The sequence below is a fragment of the Lepisma saccharinum genome, chromosome 30 (assembly GCF_977018435.1).
Source record: "Lepisma saccharinum chromosome 30, izLepSacc3.1, whole genome shotgun sequence".
NCBI lineage: Eukaryota > Metazoa > Arthropoda > Insecta > Zygentoma > Lepismatidae > Lepisma > Lepisma saccharinum.
In genome coordinates, this window is record NC_139258.1 from 30,795,174 (window position 1) to 30,814,533 (window position 19,360).

Below are 19,360 nucleotides of genomic sequence, written 5' to 3' on the forward strand. Positions count from 1 at the left end.
GATGGGCATTACTCCACACAGGTAGGTGAAGAAAATGGATTACAACATTCCTTGAACTATCGGACACCACCACAGCACTCTCAAGTCAATTTAAGATGAATATCGATGGGTGTTATTCCACGCAGGTAGGTGAAGAAAATGGATAATAACACGCTGTACTTTCGATGCAAATTATGTCATTCCCAGTATCACGAACATGTCCATCGGAAGATAGCACCACTAGCTTTCTATGGTCCGTATCGTGCTGTCATCTGGCCTCATCAACCTTCAAGAATTCTATTTTCTAAACCACCATTTGCGCTGTCCACTCATTCACCAAATCATTGCCCAAAACCTGGCATATGTTCCTTCCTGCTGCTCTCGTGTTTACACTCGTACAGCTTACAGGCCATTATCACACTGTTTGGAATACCCATGCCTCACTGATGTTCATGCTGGATTGCACTGACCATAACCTGCTGGATGATATGTATTCGCCCACCAACTGACTTGTCTTGGAAATTGCAGTGTGCGAAATGAATGATGGTCAAGAGCCAAAAACCAACAGAAATTCTCAAGAACAGTTAAGGCACACTCAACATGTGCATGTTGCTTCATATCTTCTTTGTTCAAATTAAGTTGTATTTTCCGAATAAGTGCAGTTTGAAGCCAACAGGCACATGCATTGTCTGCAAGTAGCAGCTGATTTGAACTGAACAAACCGGCCTCCTGGTCTGTGCGTCCCTTGCAAGAACAAACTTCACATAGCACAAAACTAGACTTAAGAGGCGCCATATATGAACCTCAAGTTCACAACAAAACTTGTGGAATGGTCAGTGAACATAACTCGTGAGACTTTCAGAAGGTGTCCCCTAAATAAAAACACAATTAATTTATCCATTTTAAGAAATTATTGGTAATGGTTCTGTTTAATGATTTCTTTCAAAGTTTCATAGGAGAAAGATGAAGTTTTGCAGAATTGTAGTGATGATTGTTACAGGAAATTTGAACCACCTTGAAATTAATTAACACTGTTTGGAGTTCCGAAAAGTGCAATTTCTTGGGGGGGGGGGGGGAAGACATGAAAAGTACTTTACACAAGCATCTGTGCTTCCCATTGACAGAAGAAAGAGAAAGTATCACAGAATAGTGTGGAAATGGTTGTGAAAGTAAATTTGAATCTTTCTGAAAGTAATTATTGCTCTTTGCTATTTATCGGGGTAAAATGATGTAAAAGGTACCTTCCACACATATCCCCCCTTTCCCTTCCACAAGGCATTCCACACACTACTGCCTACACGAGGCTCGAAAGGCTGTTCTACTTCATACCAGCACCAACATGATAAGAAGTTACAAGCATTTACGGTAATGCTAAAAGCCCTAGATCTGGCCCACCTAACGAGTGCATTTGTAATTAATGTCCATGATTTACGTAAATAAATTTGTCCCAAGTTTAAATAACTTTTCTGATCATCATCACCGCTATATTTCTCGTTACAAATCCATACCAGTATTTCCCTCTAAATTGTGCCTTTCAACCTTCAATTACTATTTGTTACTCGAGGCTGTCAATAGAGGGCATGAACAATCTCACAATGCCTTCTAGCAGAGGTAACCTTGACTGCTCATTGCCTTGATCGACTACCAGTTTCATAACGATGCAGTCAATAAACCTACAGCTGTCTAATCATGCAACCAGCAATCTTGCCTTGAGATGTCCAGCTTAGACACGGACCTTCCATTGATTTGTTTGCATGTTGGTGCTGCGAAGTGTGTCTCCAGCTTGGACATGGACCTTCAATTAATTTGTATGTGTACATCATTGACCTTCTCAGATAGTTTGGGAAACACTGCAGAAGTACGAACCAATAGATATGATTGTCACATTCTTTCACTGTGGAGCATATTCCATCCTCGCCGTCGATTAGCTGTTTTGAGGGATTCTAAAACATCACTTATACACTATAACAAAAGTTATGCTTGACAATTATCCAGTGCTGTGGAAACTCACATCTATTATCGTCGAATGCTTGTTGGCGAGGTGAGACTTACAAGGAAATTAACATAATATTCCGTAACTGATAAAACTGCATCCATTGCATTACCAGGCGTGCACACTACGACATTTGCGCAACTGCTGTTTTCATAATACAACAAAAGCGTATAAAATCCTTCCTACTTGTTAAATAAGAACTATAAGAATTTGAGTGCATGTGCTAATTGTAACGAACGCAATAAATTAAACATTGCCATTACTAGTTTTGATAAAAGTGCTGCAGTGAACTATCATAAAATATACTCGAAATGAAATTGCATCTTGTCCCACGATGTTTCTGCACATTATGAACTGTTTGCACATATGATTATTACGAATACGAACAAGGAAGTGAAATATAACAGGCAATAATCCTTGCAAATTTTAAATGTCGTGCCAAATTTACAAATAAAATTACCCCTTCTCGCTTCTATAAAATTACAGTCATCATACCATTGCACCTTCAGCATCTAATTAAGGAAGATTCGGTTTATTTTAATAACTCATGTTCTTAATTAACACAAAATTCTTTTATGCAACAAATTATGTTAGTACTGAAATAGGGTACCCTTTGTAATGGGCAATTCTCTCATGATTATAAACATGGAACGGATTTAAATGTAAATACATATTCAAGCATTGATTGATCGATTGATTTGCTTTATTTTACTTCGTTTTTTGTGCTACTTTTGTCTAATCTGCAAAGATGGGGATGAGTGATGACATGATGAAATTGACGGGTGGACATTCACAAACATCCATGCCAGGCCAGGATTTCAAGCCGGGACCCCTGGCATTGTAGCACAATGTGCTAACCACTCTGCCATGGGGGCCAGCACAGATTTATGTGTGAAGTAGAAATAAGATATATTTTGTATTATCTTTGTGCATCATGGAATGTAGACTCGAAAAATGCAGTTTCTATTTTCCATATTTTAGTTAATTTTGCATATTACTTCCATATTTCAGAACATTTCTCAACATATAGTTACTCCATATTCATGCAATAACTACATGTCCCATTTGAAATACACACCTAATTTGTATTATGTATTTACATATTTAGCACATTTTTACTACATATAAATCTGTTCCCTGATTATAAAGTAGATCGTTGGATGAATGTATTTTTATGAAACGAAATAGCTGACATTACAACCAACCAAAAATTAATCTCTTATTATATATTGTAAAAAAGTTAATGCTATTATTTATCAAATTGCAAGTACATATTACTGTTATGGTATAATTGGCAGGTTAAGAACCAGGAAAGACACGTTGCAATGGTAGAAAATTGTTTATGCAATCTAACAAAAAATCCTTCTGCAAGTACATTTTGTAATTGGGTGACTTTGGTTGTGAGATTCCTTGGGTTCGATTTGTGTTCCTTTCTTACGACGAGCAAGACATCCGTTACACATTTAAGACACGTTGATTGAATACTAAGAACCCTAAACCTGACTGGCATAACCTAACTATGAAATTCTCTTATGCCACACACATGACCTACATGACAGCAGCAGAAATCGAAAAAAATAATAATAATAAAAAAAATATCTAAAAGCCAGTGTACCATGATAAATACGAATTAAACCATCAGATGTTAGGCTAAAACTATTAGATAGAATTACTTGCAATTTTACACATATGCTTTGACATTTATACCAACTTAGTAAAATCTTGCTGATCGCATCCCTATATATGGGCAAGGTCGAGAACTTTCCAGACTCCCCTCGTACAAACAAAAATAAAATGGCATGGAAACAAAAATGTAAAAAAGAATATTCTATATTCTTATCTCATTTTAGTATAATTTGACAGCATCATCTGCAACTAAATACGTCAATTGTAACCGCATAAAAATCCTAACTGGTCATAATTTACTTTCAATGGGTATATGCCACAACTTCTAAACCTGTCTCAACCTCAGATTAAGATAAATATGAACACCAGGTTCATTACCAGAAGGATTTTTCCCCACGGCAGCATTAGTCACATAAACCATGGACCCTGTATCGGAGGCAACCTCAAACATATGCAGCATACATATGAACACACGGGCATGCCAAGAATTTGCAGAACACAAATACTTTAATGGCTTCTATCATTTAAAAAACAACAACACAGTTTTGCAATTTTCAATAACTACAAGAGTATATAGACTTCACAAAAATGGTACTTACTCATTCTCAAAAGCCACAGACACATCCTCATCAAACACATCTGTAACATATGCCTAGAAAGAGAAATATAACATTGAAGTACTATAGTCTTGGTTTAACATACGTAGAAAACAAGAGTATAAGACATAAAATACTTCCAAATACAGTCCAAAAGGCAACTGTTTATTGATTTTCACACAATTGGGGCATTTGAAATATTAGAAATGAGTGAAGAAGTAATTCTAGGGGTTGGAGAAAGTAATCAGTCACACCAATTATCATTTTGTGACATACTGTGTTATGAAAGTTGATTTCACAAGCAGCCATGTCTGGAAGGGATAGGATACAAAGGCATGAAAAATGTTACAGGAGTGTATCGTACCCACAGTGAAATTAGGCAGAGGTGGCATCATGGCATGGTCCTGCTTTTCATGGTTTGGTCTTGGACCTCTTTTTTTTAGTTTTGTTTAATGCTGATGCGTACCAAAACATTCTGGATAATTCTGCGCTACCGACATTGTGGGAACAATTTGGTTTTGGCCCATACCTGTTTCAGCACGACAATGCTCCTGTCATACGGCAGGCATTATCAACACGTGGTTCGAGGACATGGGTGTGTAAAAACTAGATTGGCCAGCTACTCAAACAGAGAATAAATAATGCGTATTTGAAAATCAAATGAAGATTTCATATTAATAAGTCCTCTTTGCTGCAGCTAAGAAACAATAGATTGTTACTGTAGAGGAACGAGAGGTACTTGAGGCAAAATTCATAATAGCGATATTTTATGGGCTTTTTTTTTTTTTTCTTCTTCTTCTTCGATGAAGACCTGGCAACTCTGCAGGTCTCTTAAATTCTGATTCCGTCTTTTCTCCTAACACTGAAGATAGAGTCTGCGAAAATTCGAATCTCTTCCACTGTCTGGTGAATGTTTCCTTTATTCTTCTTTGCTTTTTATTTAGCCCTCGTTTCTTTTATCCTGCACTACGTTACACAGTGATACTTCTTTCTTCTCCGATGATAAAGTGGCAAATACCGCGAAATATCAACATATTTCTTTTCATGTGGTAAGTGTTTACTGTCTCCTTCATCTTGTGTTTATCTGCCCTTCTGGCACTTTTTATCATCCTATTATTGAATGTACATGTATACATATAAAGGGGGCGGGTGTCCGTATAATGATGCATGCTTATCATCAATCAACTTGGACCCCCCCCCCAAAGATACTCAGAGTTACGCCTATGAATCAAACCTAACCTACTGAATTCTTTCACACACTGATTGCAGTGATAAGAGCACCAGGCCTGGCCAGTGTAATAATTATGTAAGAACACAAAAGCAGGATTACGGTCACAATGGTTACACCTGGAACAGCTGATGGAAAATAGGTTTACAGCAGAAGTCCTTTTTCATGCAAAATGCTGCAGACGATAGCAGTACTACATATACATGACTAAACAAATGGTTGTTTGCTGGGAAGCATGTGTATTGCCCTGAAAGATGCAGTCAGTAACTATAGGGTTCCCACTCATCATGGTACAAAGAACTGACTGGCTTTCTCCAGGTTTTAAAAGATTTTTTTTATTAAATAAACTGAAACTATTATGCAGTGATTTAAACTTGCTAATAACCAAGTTGTGTGCCCTTAGGTACACTCAACATGTAGCGTTGTTCAAAATAAATCACTTTTGGCCAAATGATATTTCTGCTTCACATGGAGCATATTGAAATTTGCACATATCTTCTGCTGTGTACAGAGTTTCCAATGTGTCAGTTATTGCCTCCACTTAGCATTAAGGCATTGCTAATGTTTCTGTATTAGTTATGTTCATAAAATCATAAAGGCAACCTACATAGGAGGCATAATTTATGTGAGGGACCTATTAGTCTCTACCCCACCCTTGGGATGTGTGTTCGTGGAAGTGACACCACACAATTGGTTGGTAATGGCCTTGAAAGCTTCAGTTTTAGAACAATTGTGAAACTAAGCACAAAGCTTGGATAAACTATAATTAGAAGGTATTATCTTCTGGAGAAATTCTGAATTGACAAGTAGCTCAAGGAAGCATCTGCTTTGCAGCAAGCAGCCATTGTTGTCACCAATGAATAGCCACCTGACAGGCATAGATTCATAAAGGACTGTTACACCACAATTTTGTTTAGTTTGTGATCTGCAGAGCTCTTCAGTATATGCGTACAGACATTCACAGAATTTTGTTCATGTAAATAATGTGAGTTTGTGGATAATGACATTTAATAACATACGACAAAACCATACAATCAATTTTCTGAATCCCTCAGCATTTCAATAAAATATAATACCTTAACGCACTGCCATTACCACATTTATTTTACATACGTTTTCCACCAAGCTTAACAGTTAGGGTACACCACATTTCACCCTACATGTTATAATTTTAACATTCTTGCTACACAAAAAGGTTTGAACAAGATTTTCCACCATTCCTCTTGCTTGGTGTAACTGTAGGTAGTAACCCTTAGCCTCTCTCAAATTAATTGGTTTATCTTATTATATACAATGCAAAAGTGATTTCAGTTAAGATTAAGTGCTAGTGATGAAATAGCAAAAATTTCCATACAGAGCAAATTTTACAATCTTGTGCGAAAAACTACTTTTTAGAGTATATTCCAAAGTTCATAATTACATTAATATATTACGTACATGAGGTTTGGGGTTTCCACTTTGTACATTGGATAGTTTTTCCATATTAATTTCGAAGGTTCATTGCCTTCATTCACTAAGGGTACGGCATCTCGAGCAAAAATGGCAGATTGTCACTTCTTTGCTGGCTAACATGCAGTGGTAGTTGCATTTTCTCCCGCTTGGTGGTGCTAGTGTGTGTTTCTTGGCTTGTGTTGTCTGCTGTGCTTACTGCTTCCTGTTGTCAGGTGGCGTTGGGGTGTATTGTGTTGCTCAGTGTGGTGTAGTTCCTTTTCTTTGCATGGGTGGGTGGAGGGAGGTCATATGAGGGATTTTTGGAAGGACGAGATTTCTGGTTAGTGCGCAACTACCGTCACCTGGGTACTAACAAAGAAGTGATGTGCTACCATCTCCACTCCAGACAGCGTACCATAGGCGAATCATCCATTTGTGCAATGCGGGAACATGAAACGTCATGTAAGTAATACTTAAACCATGTTTACCACATCCAACATAAATGTTAATGTGTGTTCTCCTGCTCCAGAAACATATCATCTTTGGAACAATTAACCTTTGTGTGAGGAAAATATTTTTGCAAGAAATTCATCAATGCTCATGTAGGTATCATGCAATTTTGATTTATTTTATATTGGGTTTCTGCCACTTTTGGCTAATTGCAAAGATGAGGAGGATGAATGGTGATAATACTAAATAGATGAAGTGAATGGTGATAAGATGAAATAGATGAAGGAACAAACACACATGGAAAATAATAAACAAGTCCCATACAGGATTATACCGGCCTTGTGGAACTAAGTACAAAGCTTGGAAAAACTAATTAGTAAGTATTATTATATTATATTACAGCTGAAGCAAGTGCCTGCTTTGCAGCAAGCTGCCGTTGTTGGTTTATAGTCATCTCACAGTGTTGTGACTAATTTTCAAGCAAGGCTTCAAAAAGGCTTTGTGGTTGATGCAACATCATGCTTCTATCAAAGGAAAGACTTAAGATGACCATCTCAGATTTTCTTCGTATTTGCCATACTCACTAATTGAGGAGTCTAGAAATTGCAAAATAAGCGAAAATAAGGCGTTAGTTTTCGGAATGGAAACAGTCGATTTTCACGAATTTTTTTGTTTCACAAGGAAATATATATATTCCTGATACAACCACGACACCAAATTTTAACTATGTTTGCCTAACCTAACCACACGTCAATGGCTCGTGGAGCTAGCGCCAATGGTTCGCAATTATTTTGCAATTTCTATACGTTTCCGACAAATTTTAACTTCAGATTCGTCATTAGCAGGCCTCAATTAGTATAACAAATATGAAGAAAATCGGAGAGGGGTCCAGTCATCTTAAGTCATACCTTATCAAATGTTGGAAATATTCCACTATTTCTATGGCTGTGACTATTTCAACCAGGCAGTGAGAACAGCATATGGGGCTATTTCAACCAGGCAGTGAGAACAGCATATGGGGCTATTTTCACTAGGTGGCAAGAACAGCTTATGGGGCTATTTTCACCTGCAAAAGTAATTACCTGAATCATACCACTAACATTGTATTTTTTTAATATTCTATTACATACATTGCCTGCATTTGCAACATTGTCTCCTTGTAACCAAAAGGTTCTGGGTTGAATACCCAGTGGAGGCACATAGTGGTTTGGATCCCACTTTAAACTGTCGATCCAGTTCAGATTAGCCTAACTGTGCATGAAATGAACTGGACTTAAAAGAAAATCTCTCTCATTGGCAATATTACTTAAGTTACTGTTACGAAGTTCATTTAAATTAAAAATGGGTGTGACGACTACTGTTACGACGTAATTAAAATAGCAGAAAGTGCAGAAGACCAGAAATTACATGATCAGGTGTTGGGAAGATTTACAGAAATAATTAAAATGCTAATAGCCCTAAACCTGACCTGCCTAACCTAACAACAAAAGCATTTAGGAATGTAATACCTAGATGGCAGCAGCAGTCTGTACACAAGGTGACAAATAGCTGCTCACATATAAATTATCATATAGGGTTTCCGGAAGGGAAAAAACATTGCTGTTCTCCAGAAAAACGGCAGTAAGTAATCACTAAGACACTGAAGTTGGTGTTAACATGCATAAATAGAAATCTAACCATGAAAAAAAAAAGTCTGTGTACATTTATTAATTCGGAATCTGGGACTTTGCTTCTCTTAAACTACTGCTTCAAATGCTTATCACTTTTTATTTCTCATTAAGAAAAGAAAACAAAATTATTTTGTACAAGGATGATTAGCTTCCACAGTAGCTTATTTTAACGGTCATCTATATCAATCATCACAGCTGCACTTGTTAACAAGGCTGTACCTCCACTTGTAGAAAGTACACATTACAACATTGTTCCATGAAAAAGCAAAAGTGCGAGTATAAACGAAGTGCATGACGCCAGTAAAGCAACAGCATGTTCGAAACTAACTTCTTTTAGATATTATTATGCAATATTAGTGATAATGTGGTAAAAGAAACCAACATTTGGAACACAACTTGCATACGTTTTTCACTAAATCCGAAATTGATTATGAATTCAACGTGCAGAAGCCTCATCGTAGATTTCACACTTGCGGCGGTCCCCGTTCAGCTAAAAAGGATACTTTTCCAAAAAGTTTTGAATGACCCCTAAACAAAATGTGATTGGACATATTTTAGCTTCTCGCAACTTGGTTTTGCAAAAATTAATGAGGTAATTTCTAACCTACTTACATACTAAAGGCACATGGAAAAATCACGCCCTGTCAAATGAGACATGGCGTCTAAACCGCGTTTATCGCTGTCAATTGTTGTCGAATTGCACAGCAAGTAATAATCACACACATAAAACACTTTGCTAGAAAGCTTCTACGGATAACATTTTATTAAATCGTTTTGTGAACGAACGCTCATTACATTTACTTCAGGAATTACTTGCCTTGTAATATGCTCCATTCTCGCCGCATACTTCGACTGCGAGATCCTCCATCTTGCTTTTACGCTGGTGAAGTCTCGGGTTCGAGATTATATGACTTGAAACCAATCACGAACAATGCAGAATGACTATCATCATCTGATTGGTGGGTTGTACTTCACTTAGACATGGCTGCATCTCGCAAGGGGAGTGAAAAACAATCTCGAACAATTTTTGTTCTGTGACTTTTCTGCTTACAATATTTACACTCAGAGAGTATAATGTCTAGTAGTAGTGATTCAGAGGAATTTTTTGATGCCGAGGATCTAACGCCGGGTAGAAACACAAGGTGAAATTGCTTACGTTATTACCAGATGCCTTGCTTTAGATGTAATTTTCATCCTTTAATGAATCATTTTTATAGTGACGTGAATTCGGTTATGTAAAATAAAACCGAATTTCTAAGTGACAGCTTTCATGGAAGCTATCCCAAGCCCTAATATATATTAAGACACATGTTATACAAATTGCAACAAATGTGTAATGCTTATTTACATTTCCTAGAAGAGGTTTGTAATCTTGTTGATGAACGAATGTATCGAAACACAAACATTTATTTTGTTTCCCTTTTTTGTTCAAGGAAAAAAAACTTTATAGCATATACTGTTACATTTAATGTAGCTGTTTGAGTGTGCCAGTAAATGGTAGATAACCTAAAACACCATGATGTTGGGTCCCTTAAACAGATGTCGTGAATTACCCTATCAGTGTGCAATAACTTATGCATAATAGTCTTGTTTCAAAAATAATATTTAGCTACAATGCTGTGGATGTCAACTGTAATTTGAATACATCTTCACGAAGGGGAAAAGGTTTGGATGTTTGGTGAATTCTGTAGAAATTCTAATCGTGCACGTAGTCTTTTACTTTGAGATAATTCGGTTGTTTTAATCTCAAATACTGTGTACTTAGATTACTATTCACAGTGGAGTCTCATCACACTTCTTTGTCAAATATAATTCTGTCCCAATTGAATAGCCTATGATATAGATTATGCTGTGATTTGAATACCAGTTAGCTTGTGTAAGATAGTTATAGCAACGAGTTATACATAAGCCTTGTAAATTGATCAATTTAAATGCCACATCAAGCCTCATCCTTGTATTCAATCACATATGCATATCATTTACCTCCCCACTCTTGTGGAGAAGAAGAGGTGTTTGTTAAGCTTCTTGGAAACAATTTTCTTTTTAAGTGAATTACTAGTGTCCAGGGAAAATCAACTGCAGTGCGAGTTGCAGGCACAAGCCATATATTTAAAAGAAAAACATTATTAGGCATATGGCTAAGCTTCACAAGTGAACCATTAACATAACTTACGCTTTTGTTCTCCTACTGGGAAGGATAAATGATGCAGTATATATTGTGTAAATTCACAGTGGGATTGCTAATAATACAAACAATTGCTTTCAGAATAGCACATGTCAGTCTACTAGTGGTGCCTGCTTTAATGCATGTGATTGATCACAGTTTGTATTTCTTGATTTTTGTTGTGCATTGGAATTCCTCACACTGAGTTCAGATGAGAAATAGATGAAGTTATCACCACAAAGATGCATTGTTGCAAAAGTTCCCCTCAAGATCATTGGCAGCATCTGCAGTGTGAAGCCAACCATTCACAAGTGGCCCATAATAAGTGGTTTCTTTGTGTGTGGTCTTACATCAATCTCATTCGTATCACGATTATTAAGATATTACTGTCATGAGCCACTGCAGCTAGAAGTAGCTTGCGGTGAGAGGTTTGGCAATGAATGATGTAGGCTAATACATTACTTCTTGATAATTCTATTAAGCGTTGTTTCCATGTTAAAAGCACTACAGGTGCTGACAAAGGCAGTTTATTATAAACGGTAACAGTAGTATAAGCCGGAGACACATTAAACTCGTTTGTTTTCAAATAAAAATCATTGCTACTTACCTCATATGCATAGCGGAAGATTTTTCAAGCTGGGGATCACTTTTTTTTCCATGAAAAAAGCGTTATTTGTAACATTATAATCATTTATTGGTCGTTGCTAATTCGGCGGGCAAATTTTGACTCACGTTGTCTATCGTCAGCTGATGTGCAGTGTTTCCAAACTTATGAACCGATAAATGCCGCACAAACTATTCACAAAAGGTTTTTAAGCGAAAATTGAGGCTAGACACTACTTTACGTCCTTATCTGCATGGTGATTGCTTCTTTGCGTTCGCGGTGCACGATCGTGGTGCGGCACCCGGCATCTCTTCGGGTAAGTACCTTTTTCTTTTTACACTTTCTGTTCACGATAGCCCCACTATCCATTCACGGGGTTCACCCCTAAATATGTGCTTCATCATCTAAAAAATACCTCAGTATGTTCAATTGCACATATCCGGACAACATCGGTTTTTTCACGATTTGCTCCTTCAGGAAATTTTTGCCCGCTTTGGGATTTACGTTGTTGAATTCCTTATAAAATAAGCTTTCCAAGGATATATGTCACGTATTCCTTAGGAAAAGGACGTAAACTAGAGTCTTACCTTACATGGGGGGCAAAAAAACGCTCACACGTCATCTTGTCAAACTTCCGCATGGTTGCTCGACTGTGAGGGGGTTATATAACCGAACGCACGGAACATTTGATTCACGTAGTCGACGGTAATGGCGGCACGAGCTATCGTACAATGGAGATGCATGATTGACGAAAAATACCTTATTTACAGGCAAAATACATTGCACAATTCTAAAAAAAAAACATTTCCCCGGCTTCAGAAAGTCCCCAAGAACGAAATTCTGTAAGTACTTTCTCGTCTTTTCTCCTGTAAATTTTAAGAAATCCGTCTCCGGCTTATACTATAGTTACCTTATAAACTAAAAAAACAATACCTATATCAGGATCTTCAGACGGAGAACTAAACTTTTTTCCCTCCATTTGAAGACCCTGTAAAAAATCATATTTTATTCTGAGAAAACTCTACCGTTTCCAAGATCAACTACCTGCAGAATGTAAACTTAGACTAGATCAATCTTTAATTTTTCCACTATTTGATTATTGTGACACTGTGTATGGGTCAAAACCTGCAAAAAAAAAACTCAGTAGGAAAATTCAAATCGCAGAAATAATTTTGGCCTGGATAAACGCGATCACATCATTCCCATCTTAAACAGAAATAATATTTTAACAATGGCCAACAGGAGGCTACAGCACTATCTATCTTTCATTCATGATCTGCAAACTGAACGTAAACCGGCATACTTATTTGAAAAATTATGTAATCGCAACACAATTCACAGATGTGGGACACGTCTTCACAACGAACTTCACATTCCTCACCATTCGACTACGCTATATACCTCATCTTTTTCTATATCTGCCCCGAAAGCATGGAATGCACTACCAACAAGTGTTAAATCCATAAAATTCTATAAGAGTTTCGAAATTAAATTGAAAGACATGCTTCTACAGGAACAGCAGCAGAACAGTGGGGCATGCTAGAAGTAAACTGGCACTCAACAAATGACAAAACACTCATATTCTATAACTGTAACTATTGGAATTTTATTACTATCTTCAAATTATTATTATTTACTTAAAGACAACCTTATGTTAACATTCACATTTTTTTTCTTTTTATATTATCTTATGACTAGTATTACTATAATGAGAATATTTGTAATTGTAGGTAATGTGAAATTCTCTTTAGTTTAATCAAGCTTTCCATCTGTATTCATATATTATCATATTATATGTACTTACATTTTCTTATGTGGCTCATGACATGGGTTAGGTGGTAGAACAGCCTACGGGTCAATCCTTACCTGCTAAATAAAGAAATTATTATTATATTGTAGGAAAGTAATATATATTGTGGTTTTAGTTTATAATATGCTGCCTTGGTCAGCATCTATAATGTTGCTACTTTATCCCTGTATTTTTCAAGCCTTGAATTTAGTTGGTTCACTTCAAATGCCCAATTGATGCTGTAATCACACCATCAAAACCACAAGCATTGTTCCACCAAAGTCAAATGTGTTACACCACAACCTGACTACATGTCCACAGGAAAGGCTGTGCTGCCAGTCTTCCAATAGATGTAAGGCTATTGATTTGGGGCTGTGTCAGAGTGAACCATGGAGAACACGCTAGTGGGAGTACTTTTCCTGTGTGAATTTAAATAGTGACATTCTGCACAACTTGCAGCAGATAACATTAACATTGCATTTGAAACAAGCACTACTAATGACAACATCATACACTGATGGCATGCAACTTCCCCTCCATGGTACCATTCCTGGGTCCACCAGTGGAAGGCACAGAGTATGAAACCAAACCACTGTCACTTGTAACAGAAACATATAAATATTCTAAGATATGATGGAAGTGCGTGTGTATGTTCCGACACTCCACTAGGATGCAAGCATTTGGTTTAACTTCTATTTGCTTTTGTGAATAGGTTAGGCTAGTTAAGTTAGGTTATCTTGGTATTTCTACACTTCTCCTTTGTGTGTTTGGATGGAATGTTGTTTTGGCACCAAAAATGCTTGAAAACTTGCTAAAATTACATCATCTTTCACCTCTTCTTTTTTTGGAGGTGGGACAGCAAATATCTTTGAAATTAATAGTTGAATAAAAATTATAATATAATTGAAATGAATAGTTTCAAAACTAAGAAACAACAGAGTTACATTTTTTTTATGTTGCTGATTTGTTTAGGTTTGATTGTCTAGTATCTCCACATGACAATGAAAAAAGCTTCAGGCAATGGTAACTTACGAACATTCACTTACAAAATCCTTCTTTTCACGACGTAATTTTCCCCAAATTTCTACACATTGGAAACATTTTCCTCTTCCCTTTTTCATAAGGGGGTAGAACCTCACACATTCTCGAAATTGGCTTTACCCCTCAGGGTTGCCTCTGTGTGCACATTGGTTTGCAGTTGGGTGAGCCCCAGAGCTGCTTTGTGCCAGGACAAGTCTGGAAAAATTCAGCTACCCCGGAAATCGAACCAGGGTCTCCCTTGTGGAAGTCAGATGCCCTGCTGGCTAGGCCACCGACCTGTTGGAAAATTCATACAGATTAAGGAGCCCTACAATGTGCATAATAAATTAAGTAGTCTCCATGAAATGTTTAAGCTAGCCTTTAATTTTTATTTTTAAACATGAGCTGAATTGCAGTAGTAATTATTATTTATGTTTTTCTCAAAAGGAAAATTCGGGAACCAAAAGCAAGTGTTGCAGCGAGTGTCACATCTGATACTACTGTGCAGAATACAGAAGTTGAATCTACAGAAGGAAAGGAGCCTGGTGCGAACAACATCATAAACCAGGGGTCTTCATCCGAGCAGATAAATGTACCCTGTTCACCTGACATTGATGGCAACGTAAGTTAATACACATTTATGTATATAAAATACGTGAACAGTTTATATGGAAGCAATCAGATGTGTTAAACCATTCTTTCCAGTTTTTCTTGCATGTACGCATTGCTTGCATTATAGAATTATTTTCCTGTAGTTTATGGTTATTACAAGCATAAGAAAACAGTTTTTCTTTGTGATATTTCAGGAAAATACACGCTCCTTTCATCAGACATTTATTTTCATTTTGACTAAAGATACAGTTATAACAATGGTTAGTAATTTTTTAAACAAAAAGTAAAAAGGTAAAGTGTTCCCCTGTGCATAGCACCACGCCATGAAGGCGTATAGGGGGTGTGGGGGTAACGCCCCACACTTTCTTGATCCGGTCGTGAGTGGGGGTGATGTGATCATCATCACGCCCCTGACCACCTTTACTCCCCAGGTACCCATGTTATTGGACGCTGGGTAGGCACCGGAGCCGCTTCCACCGTTAGAAAAGTTCCCGGAATCCGTTATATAATGGATGTTGTCAATGTTACATTGTTGTAATATAGCAACTTAACTGTGAAAAAAGGAGTCTGTTTTATTTTTATTTCAGATTTTTTTAAAATTATGAATCCCAAATATCATCAGGTAATTTAAATTCATCATTGTTTTCACAAAGTCTCTTGATGTTTTCTGTTACATTAAATTTTAAAGATGGTGGCTTACTCCATTTGTGAAAAGGAAAACTCGATACTAGATCTATGTTACCATTTTCATTATTTAATTTATTCCAGTGTTGTTCTGCAATGAACAAAGCTTCCAAGACATTCAACTCTGTGTTTCCTGTTAATCTTTTTAAAACCCTTCTCTTTTTAATCAAATGCTTCTCTTCGATGATGAGAGTTGACAAACCTGTTCTTCGGTTTAGATTTATAATGTCCAAATCGTGTTCATGCCATCTTATTGCCATTTTCCTTGCTGTTTGTCCCACATAATCCTTTGAACATGAACAACTTATATTATATATTCCTGTGGTTTCCACATCTGGTAGAGAGTTTCTCATTTTGAATTCATTAAATGTACATTCCAAACTTCTTGGTGAATTAAAAACAATTTTGAAATTAAAACTTCTAAAAATGTTTGCAATTTTATGTGAGAATCCCTTGTGGAATGGAATGCACACAAATTTCTGTTCAACAGATTTTTCATCTTTGTCTGTATTTCTCTTTTCGTTTAGTTTTCTTGCGACTTGTTTTTTGATTTGGTTTATTCTGTTAGTGTGAAAGCCATTTTCTTTTGCTATATTAAATAGCCTTTCTTCTTCATATTTGATATCCTCATTATTAGAACTTACCTTTGCAGAGGGTAGCTGTAGATTTTACCCGACTAATGTCCTTTTAATTTGTTTCAGGATGCTGAGAAGAAAGCATTGGAAAATGAAAAACGAAGAAAAAGATTTAAGGAACTCAGAAAGAAAATGCAAACTGACGAGGACGACCCAGGAAACGTGTCACCTACGGACAGCCAGACTTCATCTGTAGAAGGCGTGTTTGCCGCATCCAAAACTTCACATCCATTTAGAATTATTGATCATGACGCTATTAGTTTACAAAGTATGACATCACTTGGGCGTGTGGGGAGGATTCTAGGTGGCATGGATGGTTCGGCGCTGAGAGAAAATCAAGTGGTCGCCTCGCAGAATTCTAGCAAGGAAAACGGAAGTCAAAATTACATTCCCGGATCTGGTGAGCAGCCGATGAGCAGATCGGAATCAATTATAAGTTCTGGCAATTCAAAGGAAGAAATTGAAATCAAGATTGTTGCTGAAAATGCTGAACCTGGTGTTACACTGCAGGAACCTGATGTTATAGCAAGCACAAAAAGTGCCACTGCAACAAGCACAAAGCATTTTGAAACCATTTCAGAAAATAATGTTCCTATTGCTCCTCCAAGGAGGAAGAAGAAGCACAAATCACAGACTGCACCCTCTACATTGAAGGTAAGTAAATTAGTAGTAACTTGCATGTTCTTATTCTGTAATAATTAATTGTTACAAAATATTAATGATGTCATAACCACAGAATTTCACTACCATATTGGAGAACTTCGGCTTTTCAAATTGTCTATGTAGGTGCAATCATAGTAGATTGAGTTAAAAGTAGGGCTGAGCCGATATCGATGTATCGGTATCGGAAAGTATCGGTTAATATTTTTGCACCGATACTAGCCGATACCATTCTCTTTGAGTCACTAGAAGCGTGGCCAAAACCAAAATTGGTTCCTTTTCGAAGGTTCATTCACCTTTTCCAACTTACCTTTGGCTTTGAAAAAAACTTAAAAATACGTAGTTGTGCATTTGTTAGTTGAACGTGGACTCAAGTTCCGTGAACGGCAAGTACGTGACAAGGATCCATATGCAGATAAGACTCGCGGTCAAGTATCTTGTAAATCAAGAGTAACGTGAAATTATCCCCATAGGAATTCCTTCAAAGTCTATCAGGCTTTGTTCCCACAGATGCGGTCTCGTCTCAAGAAGGTCCCGGTGCCACCACCATGGTGTATTGTGGACATCTCTCTCCTTAGAGACCTCCTGCAGTCAAAACAGTCATCGCCCACGTGGTGGACGTGTCTCAGACATAGTAGGCCTACATAGCATATTCCTGGAAATTTAAATACCTGGGCTAATCCCCTTTTCCTTTCCAACTTTAGACTTTTGTTTGTCACGACCTGGATAACTGAGTTCCAGCAGGCATGTTTCGACACAGGGACGCGGCAGGGGAATAATGTTTTGAACGACAGATGATGGTAGGTACTTTCTGGAACGTGTAGTGATGGGATTGGATTTTCCTTCACACCAATGGACAGACCTATGCAATTTTTTTTTTTTTTTTTTTTAGAAATCATTTGCTGAAAGTATATATGTCTAAAGCAAAGTCACGTCGGAATATCACTGTACTGAAGTCAATCGCCTGATACAGAAGCAAGAGACTGGTTGATTATCATTCTCTCCTTACATTTCGTTTACAAATTTTTATTCTCTTTGTTAAAGGACAAAAAAAGAGACTAAATTGGTTTTACATTACAGCTTTAGTGTTAGTTTTAGACATCGTGTCCGGCAAGGGCTGGTAAATCGCCAATTATTCTTGTGTTCATGATGATTTAATGTTAGTTTGGGAAGATTGATCCCTGAGTTTTAGAGGAGGTTTAAGAGGCATGATCTCATCTTTCAACATTGGGATTGGGGGGGACGACGACACGATTATCTCGCTCTTAGCTTCTTATAATATTTCTCTCATATTTGAAGCATCTGATCGATTGTCACTGATCTAAAAAAGACTCTAAACTTGAGATGCATCGTTGCAACAGAGCACACACACAGATATTATATATGCAGGTATATAAAAGCCTTTGTTATTTTAAATTGGAATTATACAAGTATCGGTATCGGCTCAACTCTAGTTAAAAGTTCAGAAAAATATCTCCCATTCTTTTGCATTGTGGTGTAAAATAATATAGATGGTGTGGAGATAGTGCATTGTTCATAATTAGTTCTCGTACATTGCTAAATCTATCTATTCTATATATATAAAAATGGATGTATGTGTGTTTGTTTGTTCTCGCATAACTCTCGAACGCCTGGAGCAATTTCAACCAAACTTGGTACACGTATCACTTGCAATCTGGAAATAATACTTTGGGGGTAAGACACCCCTGGTACCCCTAGGGGTGGGAAGGGGTGACGTAAAAATCATATAAAACCACAGATATTAAATTCCGCACAAACAGACATCTTTGACTCTATGCAATCTGCACAACAAAAGTGTTTCTTGGGTTGTCTGACATTCAGGCTGATATGATTTTGTGTTGTGAAAACATGTGGAATCCATAGTTTTCGTGACACTCCCAATGCAGTTCAAATTGAAGTTCATCACCTATCGGCATGGGGGTGAGAGGGGGTGAAAAATAAAATGCCACAAATGATCTAGATTAGTGTCGAATCCATAGTTTTCGGAGTCGCTAAGCTAATTGGTGACATTCACGATCACATTTAAAATTAGTTACATTTTACACTATAGTTAGAATTCATTATTTTCCTGTCTAATACAAGATTGGGATAAATAAATACCCGGGCAATGCTGGGTAATCAGCTGGTTCTATTATAATTTTTCATTTTTTGTCTGTGTAAATTTTTCAACTTGCCACTTGTCACAAGTAGACTTGGAA

At 37.1% G+C, this 19,360-nt stretch overlaps 2 protein-coding genes across 7 annotated transcripts in view; one reads left to right on the plus strand and one right to left on the minus strand.

Moving 5' to 3' along the window:
* The window catches only part of Fmr1 (synaptic functional regulator FMR1), a 143,363-nt gene extending 133,494 nt beyond the window's left edge, over window positions 1–9,869 (minus strand). For all 6 annotated transcript variants that reach the window (XM_083115480.1, XM_083115483.1, XM_083115482.1 and 3 more), the window contains exons 1-2: window positions 9,791–9,869; window positions 4,198–4,250 (exon numbers count right to left, since the gene is read on the minus strand). In XM_083115480.1, coding sequence (XP_082971606.1) covers window positions 4,198–4,250; window positions 9,791–9,841 — 104 coding nt within the window. In that variant the 5' untranslated portion in view covers window positions 9,842–9,869. The remainder of the gene's footprint in view (window positions 1–4,197; window positions 4,251–9,790) is intronic.
* A 75-nt stretch (window positions 9,870–9,944) lies between these two features.
* Window positions 9,945–19,360, plus strand: part of LOC145981971 (WD repeat-containing protein 44) — a 51,651-nt gene continuing 42,235 nt past the window's right edge. The window contains exons 1-3 of the mRNA XM_083115478.1: window positions 9,945–10,115; window positions 14,998–15,172; window positions 16,548–17,135. Coding sequence (XP_082971604.1) covers window positions 10,048–10,115; window positions 14,998–15,172; window positions 16,548–17,135 — 831 coding nt within the window. The 5' untranslated portion in view covers window positions 9,945–10,047. The remainder of the gene's footprint in view (window positions 10,116–14,997; window positions 15,173–16,547; window positions 17,136–19,360) is intronic.